This window comes from Macrobrachium nipponense, chromosome 21 (genome assembly GCF_015104395.2).
Source record: "Macrobrachium nipponense isolate FS-2020 chromosome 21, ASM1510439v2, whole genome shotgun sequence".
Classification (NCBI taxonomy): domain Eukaryota; kingdom Metazoa; phylum Arthropoda; class Malacostraca; order Decapoda; family Palaemonidae; genus Macrobrachium; species Macrobrachium nipponense.
The window spans coordinates 62,469,837-62,487,676 of record NC_087212.1 but is presented as its reverse complement, the minus strand read 5'-3'; the positions used below and the strand labels follow the sequence as shown (position 1 = coordinate 62,487,676).

Below are 17,840 nucleotides of genomic sequence, written 5' to 3'. Positions count from 1 at the left end.
AATAGAGAGAGAGGAGAAAGGAAAGTGAAGGAAGGAAGAGGACAGGGTGGAGGTGGGGGGAGAGGGTAGGTGGTAGCTTTTTACGTGTGTTATACCATTTCTGGATAATGGAGTTTTGTCTCTTGGTACAAGGACAAGTGTCATTATTCTTTATGATTAGTGATTCACGATACCCTTATAAATTACGGCACTAGGTGTAATACACTATAGCAAAATTTCATTCTGATACGAGTGTTCGTTACAGAAATATTGCCAAAAAACGTGCTTGCACTGTCTCTGAAACCCAACGTAGGTATGCTGCTTAGCTGTCAATCAAGTTTTTGTAATCAAGTATTTTTTAACAAGCTAGCTATTGTATAAATTTGTATTTTTTCTGCAATCAAAACATATGCCCCTCAATGCTAACTTTCCTCTCAACGACTTTCTGGGTCATTGCGAATTCAGCCCCATTAATTTTCTTATGGTGCAAAAACAAACTGAGGCCCAGGGACCGAAAGCGATTGTGTCACACTACGGCGGTAATCCAGCAGTAAAACATCTTCATATATCCAAAAAGTAAATAATAAAGATATATATGTGCATTACGATTATAACAATTACATGAATAGCTGATAACAATCTGCATGAATAACTGGTAAACTGTTCTGCAAGAAAGTTGAGTATATAGCAATTATTTACAATAGGTACGAAAGTCAAGATGTCGTGACGTTCATAATACAAGACTTGAAAGAAACGTTCTAATTCCAAAAAATAACTACTTAAATTTGAGTCAGAATAGAGTTACTTTTTCAATAACAAATATTTTCAAATTAATCATCATAAATAAATATGTAAAATATTGATGTTTTACTATTTATTTAAATAATTATCTAGTGCACGCTTCGTCGTCGTTTTATAACAAAACAGTAGTTTCCTTAAAAACATCGTGCCAGTGACCATGTTCCGATTGTTGTGATGAAAGTGCCCCAGCGTCTATGGGTACAAGTGGTGTGCGGATTTATCACAAGAAAATGACAATTTGTCGAAAATTGCATTTTTCCTAACTATACAAACCTGAGGTCCTTTAACAATAGGAAGTAGCTAAGCGGCAGCTGGAACGGTCGTAAGCTTCGAACAAGGGGAAAGAACGGTAGTTAACTGCTTGTCCGACAGTCGCGCGCCGCGCGACTGGGAGGTAAACAAATCACTTTTGCTTTTGGCCCATGCAAAATACGCAGAGTGAGGGGTGGCATGAGGAGGGACTATATGTAAAGGACCTCAGGTTTGTATAGTTAGGAAAAATGCAATTTTCGACAAATTGTCATTTGTTCCGATACGTAATACAAACCATCGGTCCTTTAACCAATAGGAAGACTCACTTCTTGGTGGGAGGAATCTGAGTCTTTTGATGAACAGACTGGTGTTCGTCCATCCCTGGAATGCCTCCCTGGTCGTAAGAGCGAGGGAGGGATCAAGCCTCTGTCCGATTGATCGGGGTGTGCACCGCAGGATCAATGGTCAGACCTCTGGGCCGAGTACTAAGAGAAAGGCAAGCGTATCTCTTCGTACCAGCAAAGCAAGAACTTGTTCCTGTTTGCAAGAGGCAACATAAAGTATGGGTTGTCTCAAGCTGGCATCCACTTCCTACCCCCTTGTTGGAGGAAGTGGTGGATATACGCTCCTATCCCTAGTGAAAGGGATAGGGATGGGGCTCTGTTTGAGTTAGCTCACCTGCATCTTGTCCTTATCCAGCAGGGTGACGACCGTGTCCCTCTAACCACAGGTACGAGGGGAAGAAAAGATGGGAAGAGGAGCCAGTCACACTCTCATTCACCATCCATTCTTACGGTCACACCAGGACTCGATGCTGTTCAGCCTGCGAGGGTCTGGGTTCGCTACACAACGTGTTGAGCAGCCACCACGGGTCCAAGGAAAAAGATCCAAGGACCTGTGGGCAATATCCCGAAGGTAGAAGGAAGGGCATGTGGTCTGGTTGGACCAGACCCCTGCCTTCAGTTACCTGCGCCAAGGAGAAGTTCTTGTGGACAAGGCAGCATCTCCTTCGCATCGAAGGCGGTGAAGTCCATTAGGGAGGGGATTGTGAACGACTCGAACCAATCGTCAGGGACCGAAGGGTTCTGAGTCTTCGCTACGAAGTTCGGTACGAAATCGGAGCGTCACGGATCCCCATCCCCTGGGTGCCTGACTTCGCAGGAGAAGTCATGCAGTTCCTCAGAGGAAAAGAAGGAAATAGTCGCATGACCTATCCCTCTTCTCTACTTCGGTGATGTCCAGTACCCAACTGGTCTGTCCGTTTAGCAACGAAGTCTCTCGCATCCTCCTATCCCCATGCAGCGAAGTTCTCGGTAGTGGATAGGACACCGACACTCATGGTGGGTGTCCAATGGTATGGGTACTGTGGACAAGCTATTAAAACGAAGTAATGGTTGCTGTGTAACAACCGAACTAAGTCAACAGCTATTCGTAACTGACTCGTACTGACTCGGGCGCTCTGACAGCTGCCGACCGACTGCGTTCGGTAGGAGGCAAGTTTGTCAAAGCATCCGAGTAAGTCACGTGACCTTCGCCTTTAAAGGGTTATGCCGAGAGACCAAACCAATGATGTATTTGTTTGTCACCATTGCCGGACAGCGAGGTGATGATTCTCTTAAGGCATGTACCCAACAGGCGAAAGTCAATTGCCTTCTAGAGACCTAGGTCCCTGAAGGTAAAACATCTCATGTTTGTTGAATCTCAGTAAGGAGAAACAACACTATGTACCGTTGAAGACGAAGGTAGATATTGAATGCAACCTACGTCTTCACATATGAATCGAGAGAAGGATCTCAAGATTCATAACCTGTGCTTACAAATGACTGAAAACGCTACCCGCTATTTCATTGCTGTCCGGTGAGAAGTCGTAGTTGCAATGAAAGCGGGGCGTTCTTCGTAATGAAAACACAGGTGAAAGCCGCCTGAAGAACTGCTTCTCATGGGCTGAACATTTGGAGGTAGAGCTGTCAGGTCGAGAGTAGGCGATGTCTTCTGACACATCTTGTAATTCGGGTTGAACAATGAACAATTGTACACTACGAATACGAGATATTTTGAAGACAAACTCAGATGTCTGCAAAATCATTCGCATTATCGCAGTGCGATGCAGCGGGAGACTTGTACAGACTTCTGTTTACCGTGCGGTAAACAGAAAGATGCAAGAGTCCAAGAGATATCTCTGTTGAAAATTCTCGCAATGTCGAAGGCGATGGAATCTAGCGTCACCGCAGTAGATGGTCCTTCATTATTGCGAGAATCCCCGTTAATCAGAGACCTAAGTCCATGATTGTTAGGCAGAGATACGGTTCGGTAGTCAATCAAGCAGGGGAGAGAGAGACATACATGACCGTGAATCTCGGAGGCCCAGCTGATACTGAGCTGCTTATATCAGGCAGTTCAATACGCAGTGGTTGAGCCTGCTGACTTCGTCATCCTGAGTTGCCAGGTAATCCATTATTCCACGAAGAATGCGTTCGGCTAGAACTACGAGCATAAAAGATATGCTCGGGCAATTATATTTAGGCGAAACGAATTTCGGTAAATATAAAAAGTTGAAATGGTGTTGTCGTGACAAAACCATAAGTATATAAAATTGAAACTGAAAACTCCTGGGAGGTTGCAGGCAACCCCGAGTTGCAGTTCAATTATAATACTTCTCGTCTAAGTCGCAATCGTAGAATAACTAGGATATGCGCCTACCCCTCGGACATTCAACTGCTTAGCAGAATCAGGTCGCGAGGTTAATATACGTAGTATATTTGTAGGATTCTGAACAACGATCTCCATCCTAAATTCTTTCCTTCAAGAAAACAAAATAAGGATTGGAGATCGACCACCTTCGTTCTCTATCAAAGAGAGTGAGGGAGAAGTCTTCCTCGAAGGACAAAGCTTCAATGGTGAACAGAATACTAAGACGATAGTTCAAGCCAAACTGGATATTCCCGTCCGATCTCCTCTATTCCAGGTTGGTCGCCTACTGTGAGATAGTTTCTTTCAGCAGCAGTCTTCTTCACAATGCTAGAAATTCCAGGAATTCGAGCATAGGCGAGGTTCCCGATTATCGTGTAACATATCGGGGATTCTCGTCTCGCTCACTTTGGACCGTGGTCTCGCGTAAGTGTTTGAAGATCGTAAAAACTCGAACACTCTGAATGCGCTAGAAATTCCGTAGAATTCTAAGCAGTCTGCGAAACCCCCACCGATTCGTCAAACGATATCGGCTGGTGTCCTCTCGATTCCCGTAGAAATCGAGAATGGAGCAGGATTCCTCCTCAACGACCGGGGCTTACGTCAGGTAGGACCCGAAGGTCCCCCGGTAGCGCAGTCCCGAACGTGGGATCCTACAAAGAAATCTCTGTAGGATCCTTCCCCTTTCCCTCGTAGCCGTAAGGAGAGAGGGAATGGGGAAGGAATTGGATACTCGCTCGCCTTCCCAGTGGAACTAGCAGTTGGAGAAGAGTAGGAGCAGCCATCGCCTTGCGGCGATGGCCTCTCAGAGTCTGGGAAAACGTATCGTTAGGAGAAAACGTTTTCCCGCGGAGGGTTACGAACTCTCACTGTAGGTAAGGGTCTGCCGTCACTGTGAACGTCGTCTGGGTGGGGCTGATCGACACCTGACAGGAGAGAGCCGATACCGCCTCCGACTCATTCCAGTCCTCGTCGAGGTCGAAACCTCTCAGGAGGACCGAAGGAGTATTTAAATACGGTGTCCGAAGACACGTAGAAAAGCGCCGCTGTCGCAGTAGAGAGGTGGAAGTAGCTTGATCGACCGGCCAGAACTGAGAGAGCCTTCTTGTCCGGAGACGAGACACTGGTTCGAGACGAATCGGCAAGCTCCGATCGCGGCAGACCCACCGTCGGTTTGGGTTCCCTCTCGGGCCCCAAAACGACTCGAGCAGAGACGTGGGCTCTGCTGGTGGAGCGGCACTCCTTCCGCAGGGTCATTATGTTGACGAATCAGCTTAATGACTTCTGCAAATTCCTCTGTATCTCGGGAGTAACCGCGTCTTGCGGAGTAGGACCGTCCAGTCCCTCCAACAAGAACAGATCCCTAGATACTCCTCCTTCAGAAGGAGGAAGAGCGGCAGACCCCTGACGGTCGCCTCCAGCTAATTGCGCGTATGTCCTGGTCGGTCCTAGAACCGTGCCTGGTCCATACGGCGTCATAGCGGGTCGCGAGCGGCGCACCTCTCGCGATCACTCATAGGTACCTCGCTCCTCCCGGCGTAGCCCACCCGAGGAGGTTGAAGGTACAGGAGAGGCAGACCTGACGCTCCCCCCTAGCTCGCTGGCAGGACCAGCGTGCTTGGAGGGCTGCTGCTGATCGTCAACCCAGCGGTGGCGATCGAGCAGCATGCCTAGCCTTGCCGCTCGCCTGAGGCGAGAGGCTTGGCTGAGAACGTCGACGCTGATCTCTAGCGTCAGGCGAGCTGTTGCTGGTTACCGTCTCCGCCCGGTCCCGATGGGAGCGGCGTCAGGTGACCTGCTAGGCTCGCTGTCACGGTGAGACCGGCGAGCGTCCTCTCGGCGCGTCGAGCCGCTGGTACCAGCCGTGGCTGGTACCGACGGCCGCGGGGACCCCTTCCTCGCCTCAACCCGTTATGGGAGAGGCAGACCTGACGCTCCCCCCACCCCCTCGCTCGCTGGCAGGACCAGCGTGCGTGGAGGGCTGCTGCTGATCGTCAACCCGCGGTGACGGTCGAGCAGCAGGCCTAGCCTTACCGCTCGCCATGGGGCGATTGGCTCGGCTGAGAACGTCGAGACCGATCTCTAGCGTCAGGCGAGCTGCCGCTGGTCACGTCTCCGCCCGGTCCCATCGGGAGCGGCGGACGGGTGACCTGCTAGGCTCTGTGTCGCGTCGAGACCGGCCAGCGTCCTCTCGGCGCGTCGAGTCGCTGGTACCAGCCGTGGCTGGTACCGGCGGCCGCGGGGGACTCCTTCCTCGCCTCAACCCGTGGCTGATCAGCGACCGTCACGTTAGCCCGAGCAGCAGTTGATCGCTGCCGAGAGCGTCCACGTGGCCTGGCGAGAGTCGTGTGCACGACTCTCGCCAGTCTTCTGCTCCGCGCCGCTGTCTTGACGGCGAGCGACGCTCGGGCGTCAAAACTTTGGCTGGACGGTCTTCTTGGAAGAGCGTCCACTCGGTGCTTCTCGCGAACGAGAAGCGGCCCGAGACGGAACCTGGTTTAGCGGCCAGACCCGCTAGCACCAGGTGAGGACGCACCAGCCGAGGCTGGTGCCCTCTGGTCCCCGTCGACTTCTTCTTTGCAGAAGAAGCGACGGGCCCCGTTCCCGAAGGAACAGGAGGACCAGCAGAAAAGAGCTCCCCAGCTCGCCTGAGCGAGCCGGGCCCTTAGAAGATCCCGAAGGAGTCTTCTTAGGGGGGAAGGAGGCAACCTTCTTCTTCTTCGGCTGTTTGGCCTTAGAAGTCGAAGGGGAAGGTCTTCTTCGCCAGGCTCCGCCAGGACAGACGTCAGGTCTTCCATCCAGGAGGGAGCCGGGGCAGTTGCCGAAGCAACAGGGCCCGACTGCACCTGTCCGGAAAGACCTGAGACTGTGACAGCATCACCAACAGCAGGAACAAACAGGAACAGGTCCAGGAACCGCAGAAACATCTGAAAGAATGAGCAGCAGGCACCTGATCTGAAAGGGAATGAGCGGCTGGGACAGCAACAGTACGGCAGGCACGGCAGGTACCACAGGAGAGACAGGCGTCCTGTCGGCAGCTACCGTCATCCTCGGCACTGGCGGCAGGTCCAGGGGGGTACTCTTTGGGCAGCGGCAGTCCGGGGTCGGCAATACAAAGAACCCAGGTGGCGGTGGCACCGTCCTGATTGGCACGGCAGGAATTGGTTCTGGATTGCAGCCGTGGGTGTTACCGACATGACATGTGGTGTGTACACCAGGTGCGGTGACATCTCATATGCCTGGTGTCGAGATTTGGTTGTTGTAGTGGTTGCCGTATCATGAGTGACCACTGCCGACCCCGCCGCCAACCGCTGAATCAACCCTTGCAGTCCCAGCGACTCTCACCACCTGTCCCAGGTCGTCCTCGCTGATGGCAAACCTGCGGAAGCAACAGTCGGGTTAATTAGAGGGCTTCCTCGCGCCTGGGGGGAGAGAACCCCACCCAGAGCGACGGAAGACCCCGAGTACAACTGGACGTCCGTTACCAAAGGAGTCACTGGACTTCCGATGACTTCTTGTGTCCTCGTACAGCACCCACTGCGCCTCTGACGAATGCATACACGTTACACAGGGCTCGTTGCGGGAGCACTCTCGCCCCCGACAACGAGTACAAACCTCGTGAGGATCTACATACTACATTCAAGGTCGTCTCCCACGGATGTAGCACCTGGCGGTAACATAGATAGATTAGTAAGAGGGGTTCCCTCACGCACGGGGGGAAGACATGCCCCACCTCGAACGCAAGGAAGCCCCACATACAAAATACAATGAAGAAGCTGAGCGGGGGGCAGGAAGGAAGACGAAGAATCGGCTACCACTTCTGGCAGACCTTCGCTTCCCCACCCCCGACAGCAGTGAAAAGTAATATGAAAATGAAACAGAATATGCCCTTGCGATTCTTCATAGAACTTAAAGATTTCACTTCATAGAACTTAAGGAGAAAAGATCAATTCCCGGTAAGAACGGAAAACTTGATCCAATAATATGATGCTATCATAAAAGATATATGAAAATGAAACAGAATACTGCACTTGCGATTTCATTCACATAAAAATCGTAAGGATCAATTCCCGGGTAAGAACGAAAATTGATCCAGATTAAATTCATGCAACCAATAAATGAAAATGAAAAGATATTGCAATTGCGAATCCACTTTCATTGCATCTATATACAAAATTAAAAGTTCGGTGCGAGCGCACTCACACTCTCGGTAACGCAACGCACAGGGCAAAAATATAATGAAAAAAGTACTTACATTTTTCAATTACACCCTTCGCCCAAACAAAATACATGACTCAGCGCGAGCGCGCCCGCCCTCGGCACCGAGACATAATTCAAGGGTTTCATAATTAAGTAATGAAAATGAAAACAGTGTACTTACAGTTTCATTTTCAAGTCAAACAAACCATTAGTAGAAAACACAATATAAACAAAGCATACGACGATGAAGCGGGCAGAGAGCGATGACGAACACGTCCTTCACACCCGCCGGCACCGAAAGCAAAAGTGATTTGTTTACCTCCCAGTCGCGCGGCGCGCGACTGTCGGACAAGCAGTTAACTACCGTTCTCTTACCCTTGTTCGAAGCTTACGACCGTTCCAGCTGCCGCCTTAGCTACTTCCTATGTTAAAGGACCGATGGTTTGTATTACGTATCGGAACAATGGGAAGTTTGTTGACACAAGCGACTCCACAAATATCTTCTAAGATATTTAAGCGTAAGTAAAAAATTTCGAAAGCGTTTTGGTGAAATTTGCACTGCGTTGGCCACCCTTTTCACTACCCTCTGTTTAAAGCTTTAAATTTGGCCTTAATTTCTAACTTTGATGAAAATACTTACTTCGAAAGGAATGTAGAGGTCTTTAGCTCCGTCTCTCACCAACAAGAAGTCGCGACTGATGCCCATCTCCAGTGTCAGGACGCGTTATAGGTAGCCCAAGTACTTTTGTGGAGGGTGGCATGCCGTGACCGTCGGTGTGTTGGGCCAGGCCATGTGGTTGTTTACCCTAATTGTGTTCTTGTTTCACCAATTAAATATCGAGTGAATAGGGTAAAACACCACGGCAAGCCAACCCTCATCACGGTGGACGGGTCTTATTCACTCGATATTTAATTGGTGAAATAAGAATACAATTGCAACTCTAAGCATACCATTTAAAAGACTGAAGTTTCGTCAACATAATGTGATATATGAAAGCCCCATACGAACTAAAATAAGCATGTGAGCTCTTCGTAAAATATGTTTTCAAGGGCAGTTTTGAAATCCAATATGGCGGCTACGTTTTGCATGGAAGGTTCTGATCAGTGACGGCCACCATCTTTCCCCAGCCTTCCCAGCACTCATTTGAACAATGTTAGCGTATATATGTAACGTTTATTGATTACTCAAGATTGCAGTTGTAATCAGCACAATAAAACAACATTTTGTTGCCTATATTACTGAAAGTATGAAACTTGTTATTCCCGGGGTTATGGTTTGAACTGAATTCATTCTTACCTTGTAATCGGCGGTTTTTATCCTTACTGCCATCGCAACTGAAACTCCACAGTGCTTATTTGATTGTTATTATACACATTTTGGTCTCAGTTCACTCCACATTGCACTTTAAACCCGTTGTTGTTGCTGGTTCCTAAGCGCGCGCGCCACAAACACAGTTACGAACAGCAGACGACGAAACTGCAAAGTTTTATTCCCTAAATTGTTTACTTTACTCGTTATTTAGTTTAAATTTACTTTGTTATTTAAAAATTTTAATTTAATTCATGTATATTATCCCTTTTTTGCAACTAAATTACCCCGAAAAATTACAGATATTTCTAAAGTAGATACAATCAAATTTTTCTAACGTTTTCGTACATCTGGCTGCCGAAAACCATAGAGGAACGATTACGGATAAGTGCATAGAGAAACGACTACGGAGAAGTGAGTTATATACATATTTTTTTTTTTTTTTTGCTTTTTTGTTTTTGCTAGCACTTTTCATAGATTTCAGTCTATATTAGTATTTTGAATTTTCTTTAATAACCGTATGCCAGAAATAATGTAACCTTTAATGTTTTGCATGCTAAGAATGGCAAAATCATCGTTGCCACATTAGTGGAGGCTTCACACATACGCTGTTTCATTATTATAAACAGTTTCCATGAATTCTATTTGTCATAGTAATGCAATAATGATAAAATTGCTTTAATATTTATGTATATATACTTCCAATACAGCCTATTCACCAATTTCAACGTGTGTGTAGTCTTATACCCAGTTTGGAGGGTCAACACATACCGAATGGCAACAGAGAGAGAGAGAGAGAGAAGAGAGAGAGAGAGAGAGAGAGAGAGAGAGAGAAAGGAAGGCGAAGGAACGAAGGAAAGGGGTGGCTGGTGGAGGGGGGGGGGGAGGGGGGGGGGGGGGGGAGAGGGTAGGTGAAGCTTTTATACGCGTGTTTGTATCCATTTCTGCATAATGGAGTTTTTGTCTCTTGGTACAAGGACAAGTGTCGTTATTCTTTACGATTAGTGATTCACGATACCTTTATAAATTACGGCACTGGGTGTAATGCACTATAGCAAAATCTCGTTCTGATACGAGTGTTCGTTACAGAAATAGGTATTGCCCAAAAACGTGCTTGCATTGTCTCTGAAACCCATAGTAGATATGCTGCTTAGTTGTCAATCAAGTTTTTTGTAATCAAGTATTTTTTACAAGCTAGCTATTGAAATAAATTGTATTTTTTCTCAATCAAAACATATGCCCCTCAATGCTAACTTTCCTCTTTTAACGACTTTCTGGTCATTGCAAATTCGGCCCCATAATTTCTTATGGTGCGAAAACAGAGGCGCATCGACCAAAACGATTGCGTCAACACTACGGCGATAATCCGGCAGTAAAACATCTTCATATATCCAAAAAGTAAATAATGAAGATATATATGCGCATTACGATTATACCAATTACATGAAGAGCTGATAATCTGCATGAGTAACTGGTAAACTGTTCTGCAAGAAAGTTGAGTAAAGCAATTATTTACAATAGGTACGAAAGTCAAGATGTCATGACGTCATAATACAGGACTTAAAAGAACGTTCTAATTCCAAAAAATAATTACTTAAATTTGAGTCAGAATCGAGTTACTTTTTCAATAACGAATATTTTCAAATTAATCATCATAAATATGTAAAATATTGATGTTTTACTATTTATTTTAAAAATTATCGAAGTGCACTCTTCGTCGTCGTCTTCTACAAAACAGTTGTTTACTCGGTGAGGAGAAGTTTTCAGTTTGTTGTGATAAAAGTGCCCCAGCGTCTGTGGGCACAAGTAGTTTGCAGATTTATCACAGGAAATGGTTAGTTTATTGACACAAGCGACTCCGTAAACATCGAGATGGCGTCAATCTTCTAAATACCTCGAGTTGTAAGTAAAAATGTTGAACTCGTTTTGGTGAGATTTGCACTACGTTTGAGAGAGTTTTCAGTACCCTCTGTTTAAATCTTAAAATTTGGCCTTAATTTCTTTGGAGAAAATACTTACTTCGAAAGGAGAGTAGAGGTCTTTAGCTCCGTTTCTCTCCAACAACAAGTTGCGACTGATGCCCATCTCCGGTGTCAGGATGCGTTATAATGTACTTTTTCGGAGGGTGGCAAGCGTTGATTGTAGGTGGCCTGTTTGGCCTGCCGTGGTGTTTTACCCTAAGACCTGGCCAGCGTGATTAAGATGGATTGTCCGTGATTGTTTACCCATGTGCTACCTACCTACTCTGCCAGATTCGATGAACTGACAAGAACTGACAGGTGGGTAGGCTACACCTGATGGCGAATGACTGCCCTTAGTCTGATTGGATCGTACTCCCCCTCTTAAACGTCTACTGTAGGAATGACCACTAGGCCTAGGCTACATGATAATTTACAGAGGGACGAGATCAGGACTTCCTGAGGTTTACTACCTAGCTAGCTACCTATAGCTAGCCTATTACCTAGACTACCAACTAGCATCACAGACACTAGGCTACCTAACTAGAGCTCTAAACCTAGTACTAGCCTTAGTGTACCGTAGCTCTTAATTCTTACCTTGTTATCCGTACTCTCGTCCATTTCTTGCGCTTGCTTGTTTCTTAAGTAACCTAAGTGAAAAAAAAAACGAAGGTCAGAATACTTGTGGAGCGTATGGTATAGCACTAAGTATATTATTAACCAATATACTTGACTAGATCATTCAGCATTCAGCATCTACGACCTCATGTAGTAGTAGTAGTAGACTAGTAATAGTAGTAGTAGTAGTGGATGGGATATGCCTTTGAAACGGCTTCCTTTCTTCTTTTATTCCTCCTTTGTTTGTGTTTGCTTGAGCTTCTTCTCTCTGAAATACCACATTTCTTTTATAAAATCTTTCCTATTCTCCACTTCCTCCCTCATTAGTACTACCAATAAGATTATATTTGCTACTAATTCCTCTTTATTTTCTTGATATGGTTGCTGCATTAAGCTATATCTATTTCTAATTTCATTGTATTGCTGGACAGTAAAGTAAGAAATGTTCTAAATTTTCATTGTTTCCTCACAGTATAAACATTTTGTATCTTCTCCTTTTATCCTATTTCTATCATTTAATCCTAGTATACCTAGTCTGGCCCTACTGATCAGCATTGTTTTTTCAGTGTTATCATACCAGATTTCTTCTCTTATGTTTTCTTTATATTTTCTGTAGATTCTGTAACCTGTATTTCATCATGACCTCAATGAGCTTTTTCCTATTAACCGAGTCAAATGCTTTTTGGAAGTCTATTGATACTACAAATAATGGGTCCTTTCTTCTGTAAGTCTCTTGTATGCAGTATTGTAAACGATATATATTATCGATTCCTCTCCTTTGTGCGGTAAAGCCTGATTGTAGTTCATTCATTTTTCCTATATTTCTAATATGTTTTTCTATTTTGGTTCTCAGGATCCCCATGAAGATTTTATATGATGCATTTGTTAGAGCAATTGGCCTTAGATCTTTGACTGTGGGGTTTTGTTTTTTGGGCGTAAGTGTTGTTTTTTACTTAAACCAGCTTTTCTGCGTTTTCCTACCCTTCAGTATGTTATTTAAAACATTCTGCAATTCTTTTTGAAGGTTGTTACTTTGTAATAGTAATTTGAACAGTACTGGCTTCATTCCATCTGGTCCTGGTGCTTTATTTGTCTTCATTTTCTCAAGTTGATTTTTTACATCTTCTTCTGTGCTAGTGTACGGGAGCAGTAGTAGTAGCTCGGAGTTGTTTAGATGCATCGGCACCTCCTGACAAAAGTTTCGTATATTAAATTTTTCTCCCTTCGTTAACGTGACTGTTGCAGCTCTTTTGCGTATGTTCTTTCTTTGCTTAGCTCCTTTCTACCTGTTTTTAAGTTCCTTGCTTTGTGGTACTTAATTTGTAAGTTGCCCTCTTCCATAATTTGCCCTATTTATTTGGGGGAGGGCAATTTTATATAGCAAGTTAATGAGTAATTGTTGATGGCCTATTGTCATAAATTCCAGTTTATTTCTGTTCTCCATTCCCTTTAAATTATCAAGGTACTCTGGAATGTTTTTCCATTTTTAACATCCATTCTCTTCCGCATAATTCCTGTATTTCAACTATATATCGTCCACCGACTAAGCACCCCTCCCTCCTCCAAACAATGTTTTAGCTAACCACTTTCCTATTCTTAAAATTCTTCAACTCATGAATCTTGTTTTCATTTAATGAACATGTATTGTATTTGTTCGATCCTAGAATTTTCATCACTACCTCGTTTTTTACATCATTTACCGTAGTTTTTTTTTTTTTTTTTTTTTTTTTTGCAATTGAATACTGTATATTATTTTTCTTAACTCTGCTTTTCAGTTTTCTGTGCCGGCTTTGTCTGTCCGTCCGTCCGCACTTTATTCTGTCCACATTTTTCTGTCTTCCCTCAGATCTTAAAAAAATAAATACCACCAAAACTAGGGAGTAGTTATTGAGCTACTGAATATATCAGAAGTAGCATCTAAAATGTGTTCATCAGTTTTACTATTCTTATTCTTTAATACTATACATGTCTTTTAAGTCATCTGTATTGGAGAAATGTACTGAATATGATAGCGTAAGGATGGGAGTAACCATGCAATGCTTTCACGTCTTATACTTAATTCCATCAATTATATTAAAAAAAAGGTTTTGGAGCCAAAAATGACTGTTTATACAACCAAAGATCTGACATTAGAGGCAGACTGTACTTTACCACATCTTGGAGAAAGGTTGTTTATTATTATTATTATTATTATTATTTTATATTAATTATTATTATTATTATTTTTTTTTTTTTTTTTTTTTTTTTTTTTGTTTTTTTTTTTTTTTTTTTTTTTTTTGCTCTATCACAGTTCTCCAATTCGACTGGGTGGTATTTATAGTGTGGGGTTCCAGGTTGATCCTGCCTCCTTAGGAGTCCATCACTCTTCTTACTATGTGTGCCGTTTCTAGGATCACACTCTTCTGCATGAGTCCTGGAGCTACTTCAGTCTCTAGTTTTTCTAGATTCCTTTTCAGGATCTTGGGATCGTGCCTAGTGCTCCTATGATGATGGGTACGATTTCCACTGGCATATCCCATATCCTTCTTATTTCTATTTTCAGATCTTGATACTTATCCATTTTTTTTCCCTCTCTTTCTCTTCAACTCTGGTGTCCCATGGTATTGCGACATCAATGAGTGATACTTTCTTCTTGACCTTGTCAATCAACGTCACGTCTGGTCTGTTTGCACGTATCACCCTATCCGTTTCTGATACCATAGTCCCAGAGGATCTTTGCCTGATCGTTTTCTATCCTCCTTCAGGTTGGTGCTCGTACCATTATTACTGCAAGGTAGCTGATGTTTCTTGCACAGCTCCAGTGTGGGAGGGCTTTTTGCTACTGAATCATGCCTCTTTTTTTGTACTGTCTGTGCAAGTGCCGGGCATTCACTTGCATGTGGTTTATGGTTTCACTTTTCGTATTGCACTTCCTACATATGGGAGAGATGTTATTTCCGTCTATCGTACTTTGAACATATCTGTTCTTAGGGACCTGATCTTGTGCCGCGTTATTTCATTCCTTCAGTTTCCTTCTTGAGCTCTCCCCTCTGTAGCCATTGCCAATTGTCATCGCTGGCTAGTTCTTTAGTCTGTCTCATGTATTGTCCGTGCATTGGTTTGTTGTGCCAGTCCTCTGTTCTTTCTGTCTTTCTCCTTGTCTCTGTATATTTCTGGGTCTTCGTCTGCTTTTATCGAGTCCTTCTTCCCATGCACTCTTTAGACCACTCGTCTTCACTGGTTTTCAGATATTGCCCCAGTGCTCTGTTTTCGATGTTGACGCAGTCCTCTATCTTAGTAGTCCTCTCCCTCCTTCCTTTCGTGTTATGTATAGTCTGTCCGTATTTGCTCTTGGGTGTAGTGCTTTGTGTATTGTCATATGTTTCCTGGTTTTCTGATCTATGCTGCGGAGTTCTGCCTTCGTCCATTCCACTATTCCTGCGCTGTATCTGATTACTGGCACTGCCCATGTGTTTATGGCTTTTATCATATTTCCGGCGTTTGAGTTTTGACTTGAGTATCGCCTTGAGTCTCTGCATATATTCTTTCTGATCGTGTCCTTCATCTCTTGGTGTTTTATATCTCCTCCTTCCATTATTCCCAGGTATTTGTATCCTCTCTCATCTATGTGTTTGATGTTGCTCACCCCTTTGGTAGCTTTTATCCCTTCAGTTCTCGTTACTTTGCCTTTTTGTATGTGACTAAGGCGCATTTTTCTATTCCAAACTCCATCCTGATGTCCCCAGATACAATCCTTACAGTCTGGATTAGGGAATCTATTTCCTTGATGCTCTTACCATACAGCTTGATGTCATCCATGAACATCAGATGGTTGATTCTGTTGCCTCTTTTCTTGAGTTGGTACCCGGCATCCATCTTCTGTAGTACTTTGTCATGGGAATCATGGCTACTACGAAGAGTAGTGGGGACGTGAGTCGCCCTGGAAGATACCCTCTCCTGATATTAAACTCTGCTAGTCTTATTCCAGAGCTTGTAAGTATTGTATTCCAGTTGCGCATTGTAATTTTTGAGGAAGCTGATGGTATTTTCCTCTGCCCCCTATATTTTATTATTATTTTATTATTATTATTTTATTATTATTATTATTATTATTTTGTTAAAAAAAATGACTACTGCTCAGCACTATTAATCTTTTATAAAGAGTCTTCTCTATCTTTCTGATGACGGCTTTCTCGTTGTTGCTTAGACTGGCGAGCATACACCAAAGGCATGGTAAAAATTCCGGTCGAGTCATTTGATTTATTATTGCTTATACAATTCTCTCTCTCTCTCTCTAACACGACGTTTCCTCCTGATCGACAGGACATTATCAAGCGATAACTGCTGAAGGGACTGAATTCCAGTGGCGAGTCCATCCTTTTATCGTGGTGTTGAGAGCTCTTGAGTACGGTCAGAGCACCTCTCCGGCAGGACGGGTTTTCATTGGTTCCCGGGAAGGTGACTCATACGGCGAGCGTTGACGAGTCTTGCAGACCTTCTCAGGTGGGGGTATCACCGGGAGCCTCTTGATTGGCTTCTACCTGAGTGACGTCACCCTGGTATTATCGCCCGCCGTATGAGTCACCTTCCCGGGAACCAATGAAAAAACCTGTCCTGCCGGGGAGGTGCTCGACCGTACTCAAGAGCTCGCAATACCACGATAAAAGGAGATGGACTCGCCACTGGAATTCAGTCCCTCAGCAGTAATCGCTTGATAATGTCCTGTCGATCAGGGGAGGAAACGTCGCGTTAGAGAGAGGAGAGAGAGGAGAGAGAAGAGAGAAAGAATTGTATAAGCAATAATAAATCAAATGACTCGACCGAATTTTACCATGCCCTTTGGTGCGTTGCTCGCCAGTCTAAGCAACAACAAGAAAGCCGTCATCAGAAAGATAGAGAAGACTCTTTATAAGCTTAATAGTGCTGAAGCAGCAGTCATTTTTAACAAAGCATGTCTACGAGAGGGTCTCCTTCCGAAATATTATTATTATTCTTATTATTATTATTGAAAAAGAAACCCACAAAATCACTTTGTAACTTGTTTACTTCTAAGTATTTACATTTAGTTTTACTCCCCACCAACTCGAGTACTTTCAGGCCCTGTCTGTGCCCATTCTCAGAGCTTTTTGGGATGTTAGCCTGGGTCAAGGCCCAGCAGTATTCTGGAACTACTTCTTGCTGAGCTGTCATTTATGAGATGGCTGTTCTGGTTTTCTTGAGAGTTGCCAATCCCCTCTTGTCGCTCTAATATCCTGAGGTGATGGTCAATGGATTCACTTGTGGTAAGGGTGTAGTCACCACAAGGGTGATCCCATTGACCATCAGCTCAGGATATCAGAGCGACAAGAGGGGATTGACAACTTCAAGAAAACCAGAACAGCCATCACATAAATGACAGCTTAACGAGAAGAAGTTCCCAGAAGACTGCTGGGCCTTGACCCAGGCACACATCCCAAACATCTCTTGAGAATGGGCCACAGACAGGGCCTGAAAGTACTCGAGTGTGGAGTAAAACTAAATGTAAATACTTAGAAGTAAACAGTTACAAAGTGATTTTGTGGGTTTCTTTTTCAATCTTCAGAAGAAAACTGAAAGAAGTTTTTGTTTGAATTATTTATAATAATTATTATTATATTATTATTATTATTATAATAATAATAATAATAATAATAATAATAATAATAATAATAATAATAATAATAAAATAATAATAATAATAATAATAATGACGACAGACAGACTACATATTCATAACACAAAAGGAAGGAGGGAGAGGGCTACTAAGCACAGAAGAGTGTGTCAAAATTGAGAGCAGAGACTGGGACCATATCTGGAAACCAGTGAAGACGGTTGGCTAAGGAGAGCATGGAAAGAAGGACAGATAAAAGTAGACGAACACCCAGAAATATACAGACAGGAGAATGACAAACAGAACAGAGGAATGACACAACAAACCAATGCATGGGCGGCAGTACATGAGAGAGACTAAAAAACTGGCCAGCGATGAAACATAGCAATGGCTACAGAGGGGAGAACTCAGGAAGGAAACAGAAGGA

The 17,840-nt window shown here is 44.1% G+C and overlaps 1 protein-coding gene across 1 annotated transcript in view; it reads right to left on the bottom strand.

Annotated features, from left to right (window-relative positions):
• LOC135198083 (neuroguidin-like) overlaps positions 1–11,982 on the bottom strand; it is a 114,628-nt gene extending 102,646 nt beyond the window's left edge. Inside the window, exon 1 of the mRNA XM_064225508.1 lies at positions 11,785–11,982. Within this exon, the coding sequence (XP_064081578.1) occupies positions 11,785–11,808 (24 nt within the window). The 5' untranslated portion in view covers positions 11,809–11,982. The remainder of the gene's footprint in view (positions 1–11,784) is intronic.
• Positions 11,983–17,840: the final 5,858 nt, after the last annotated feature.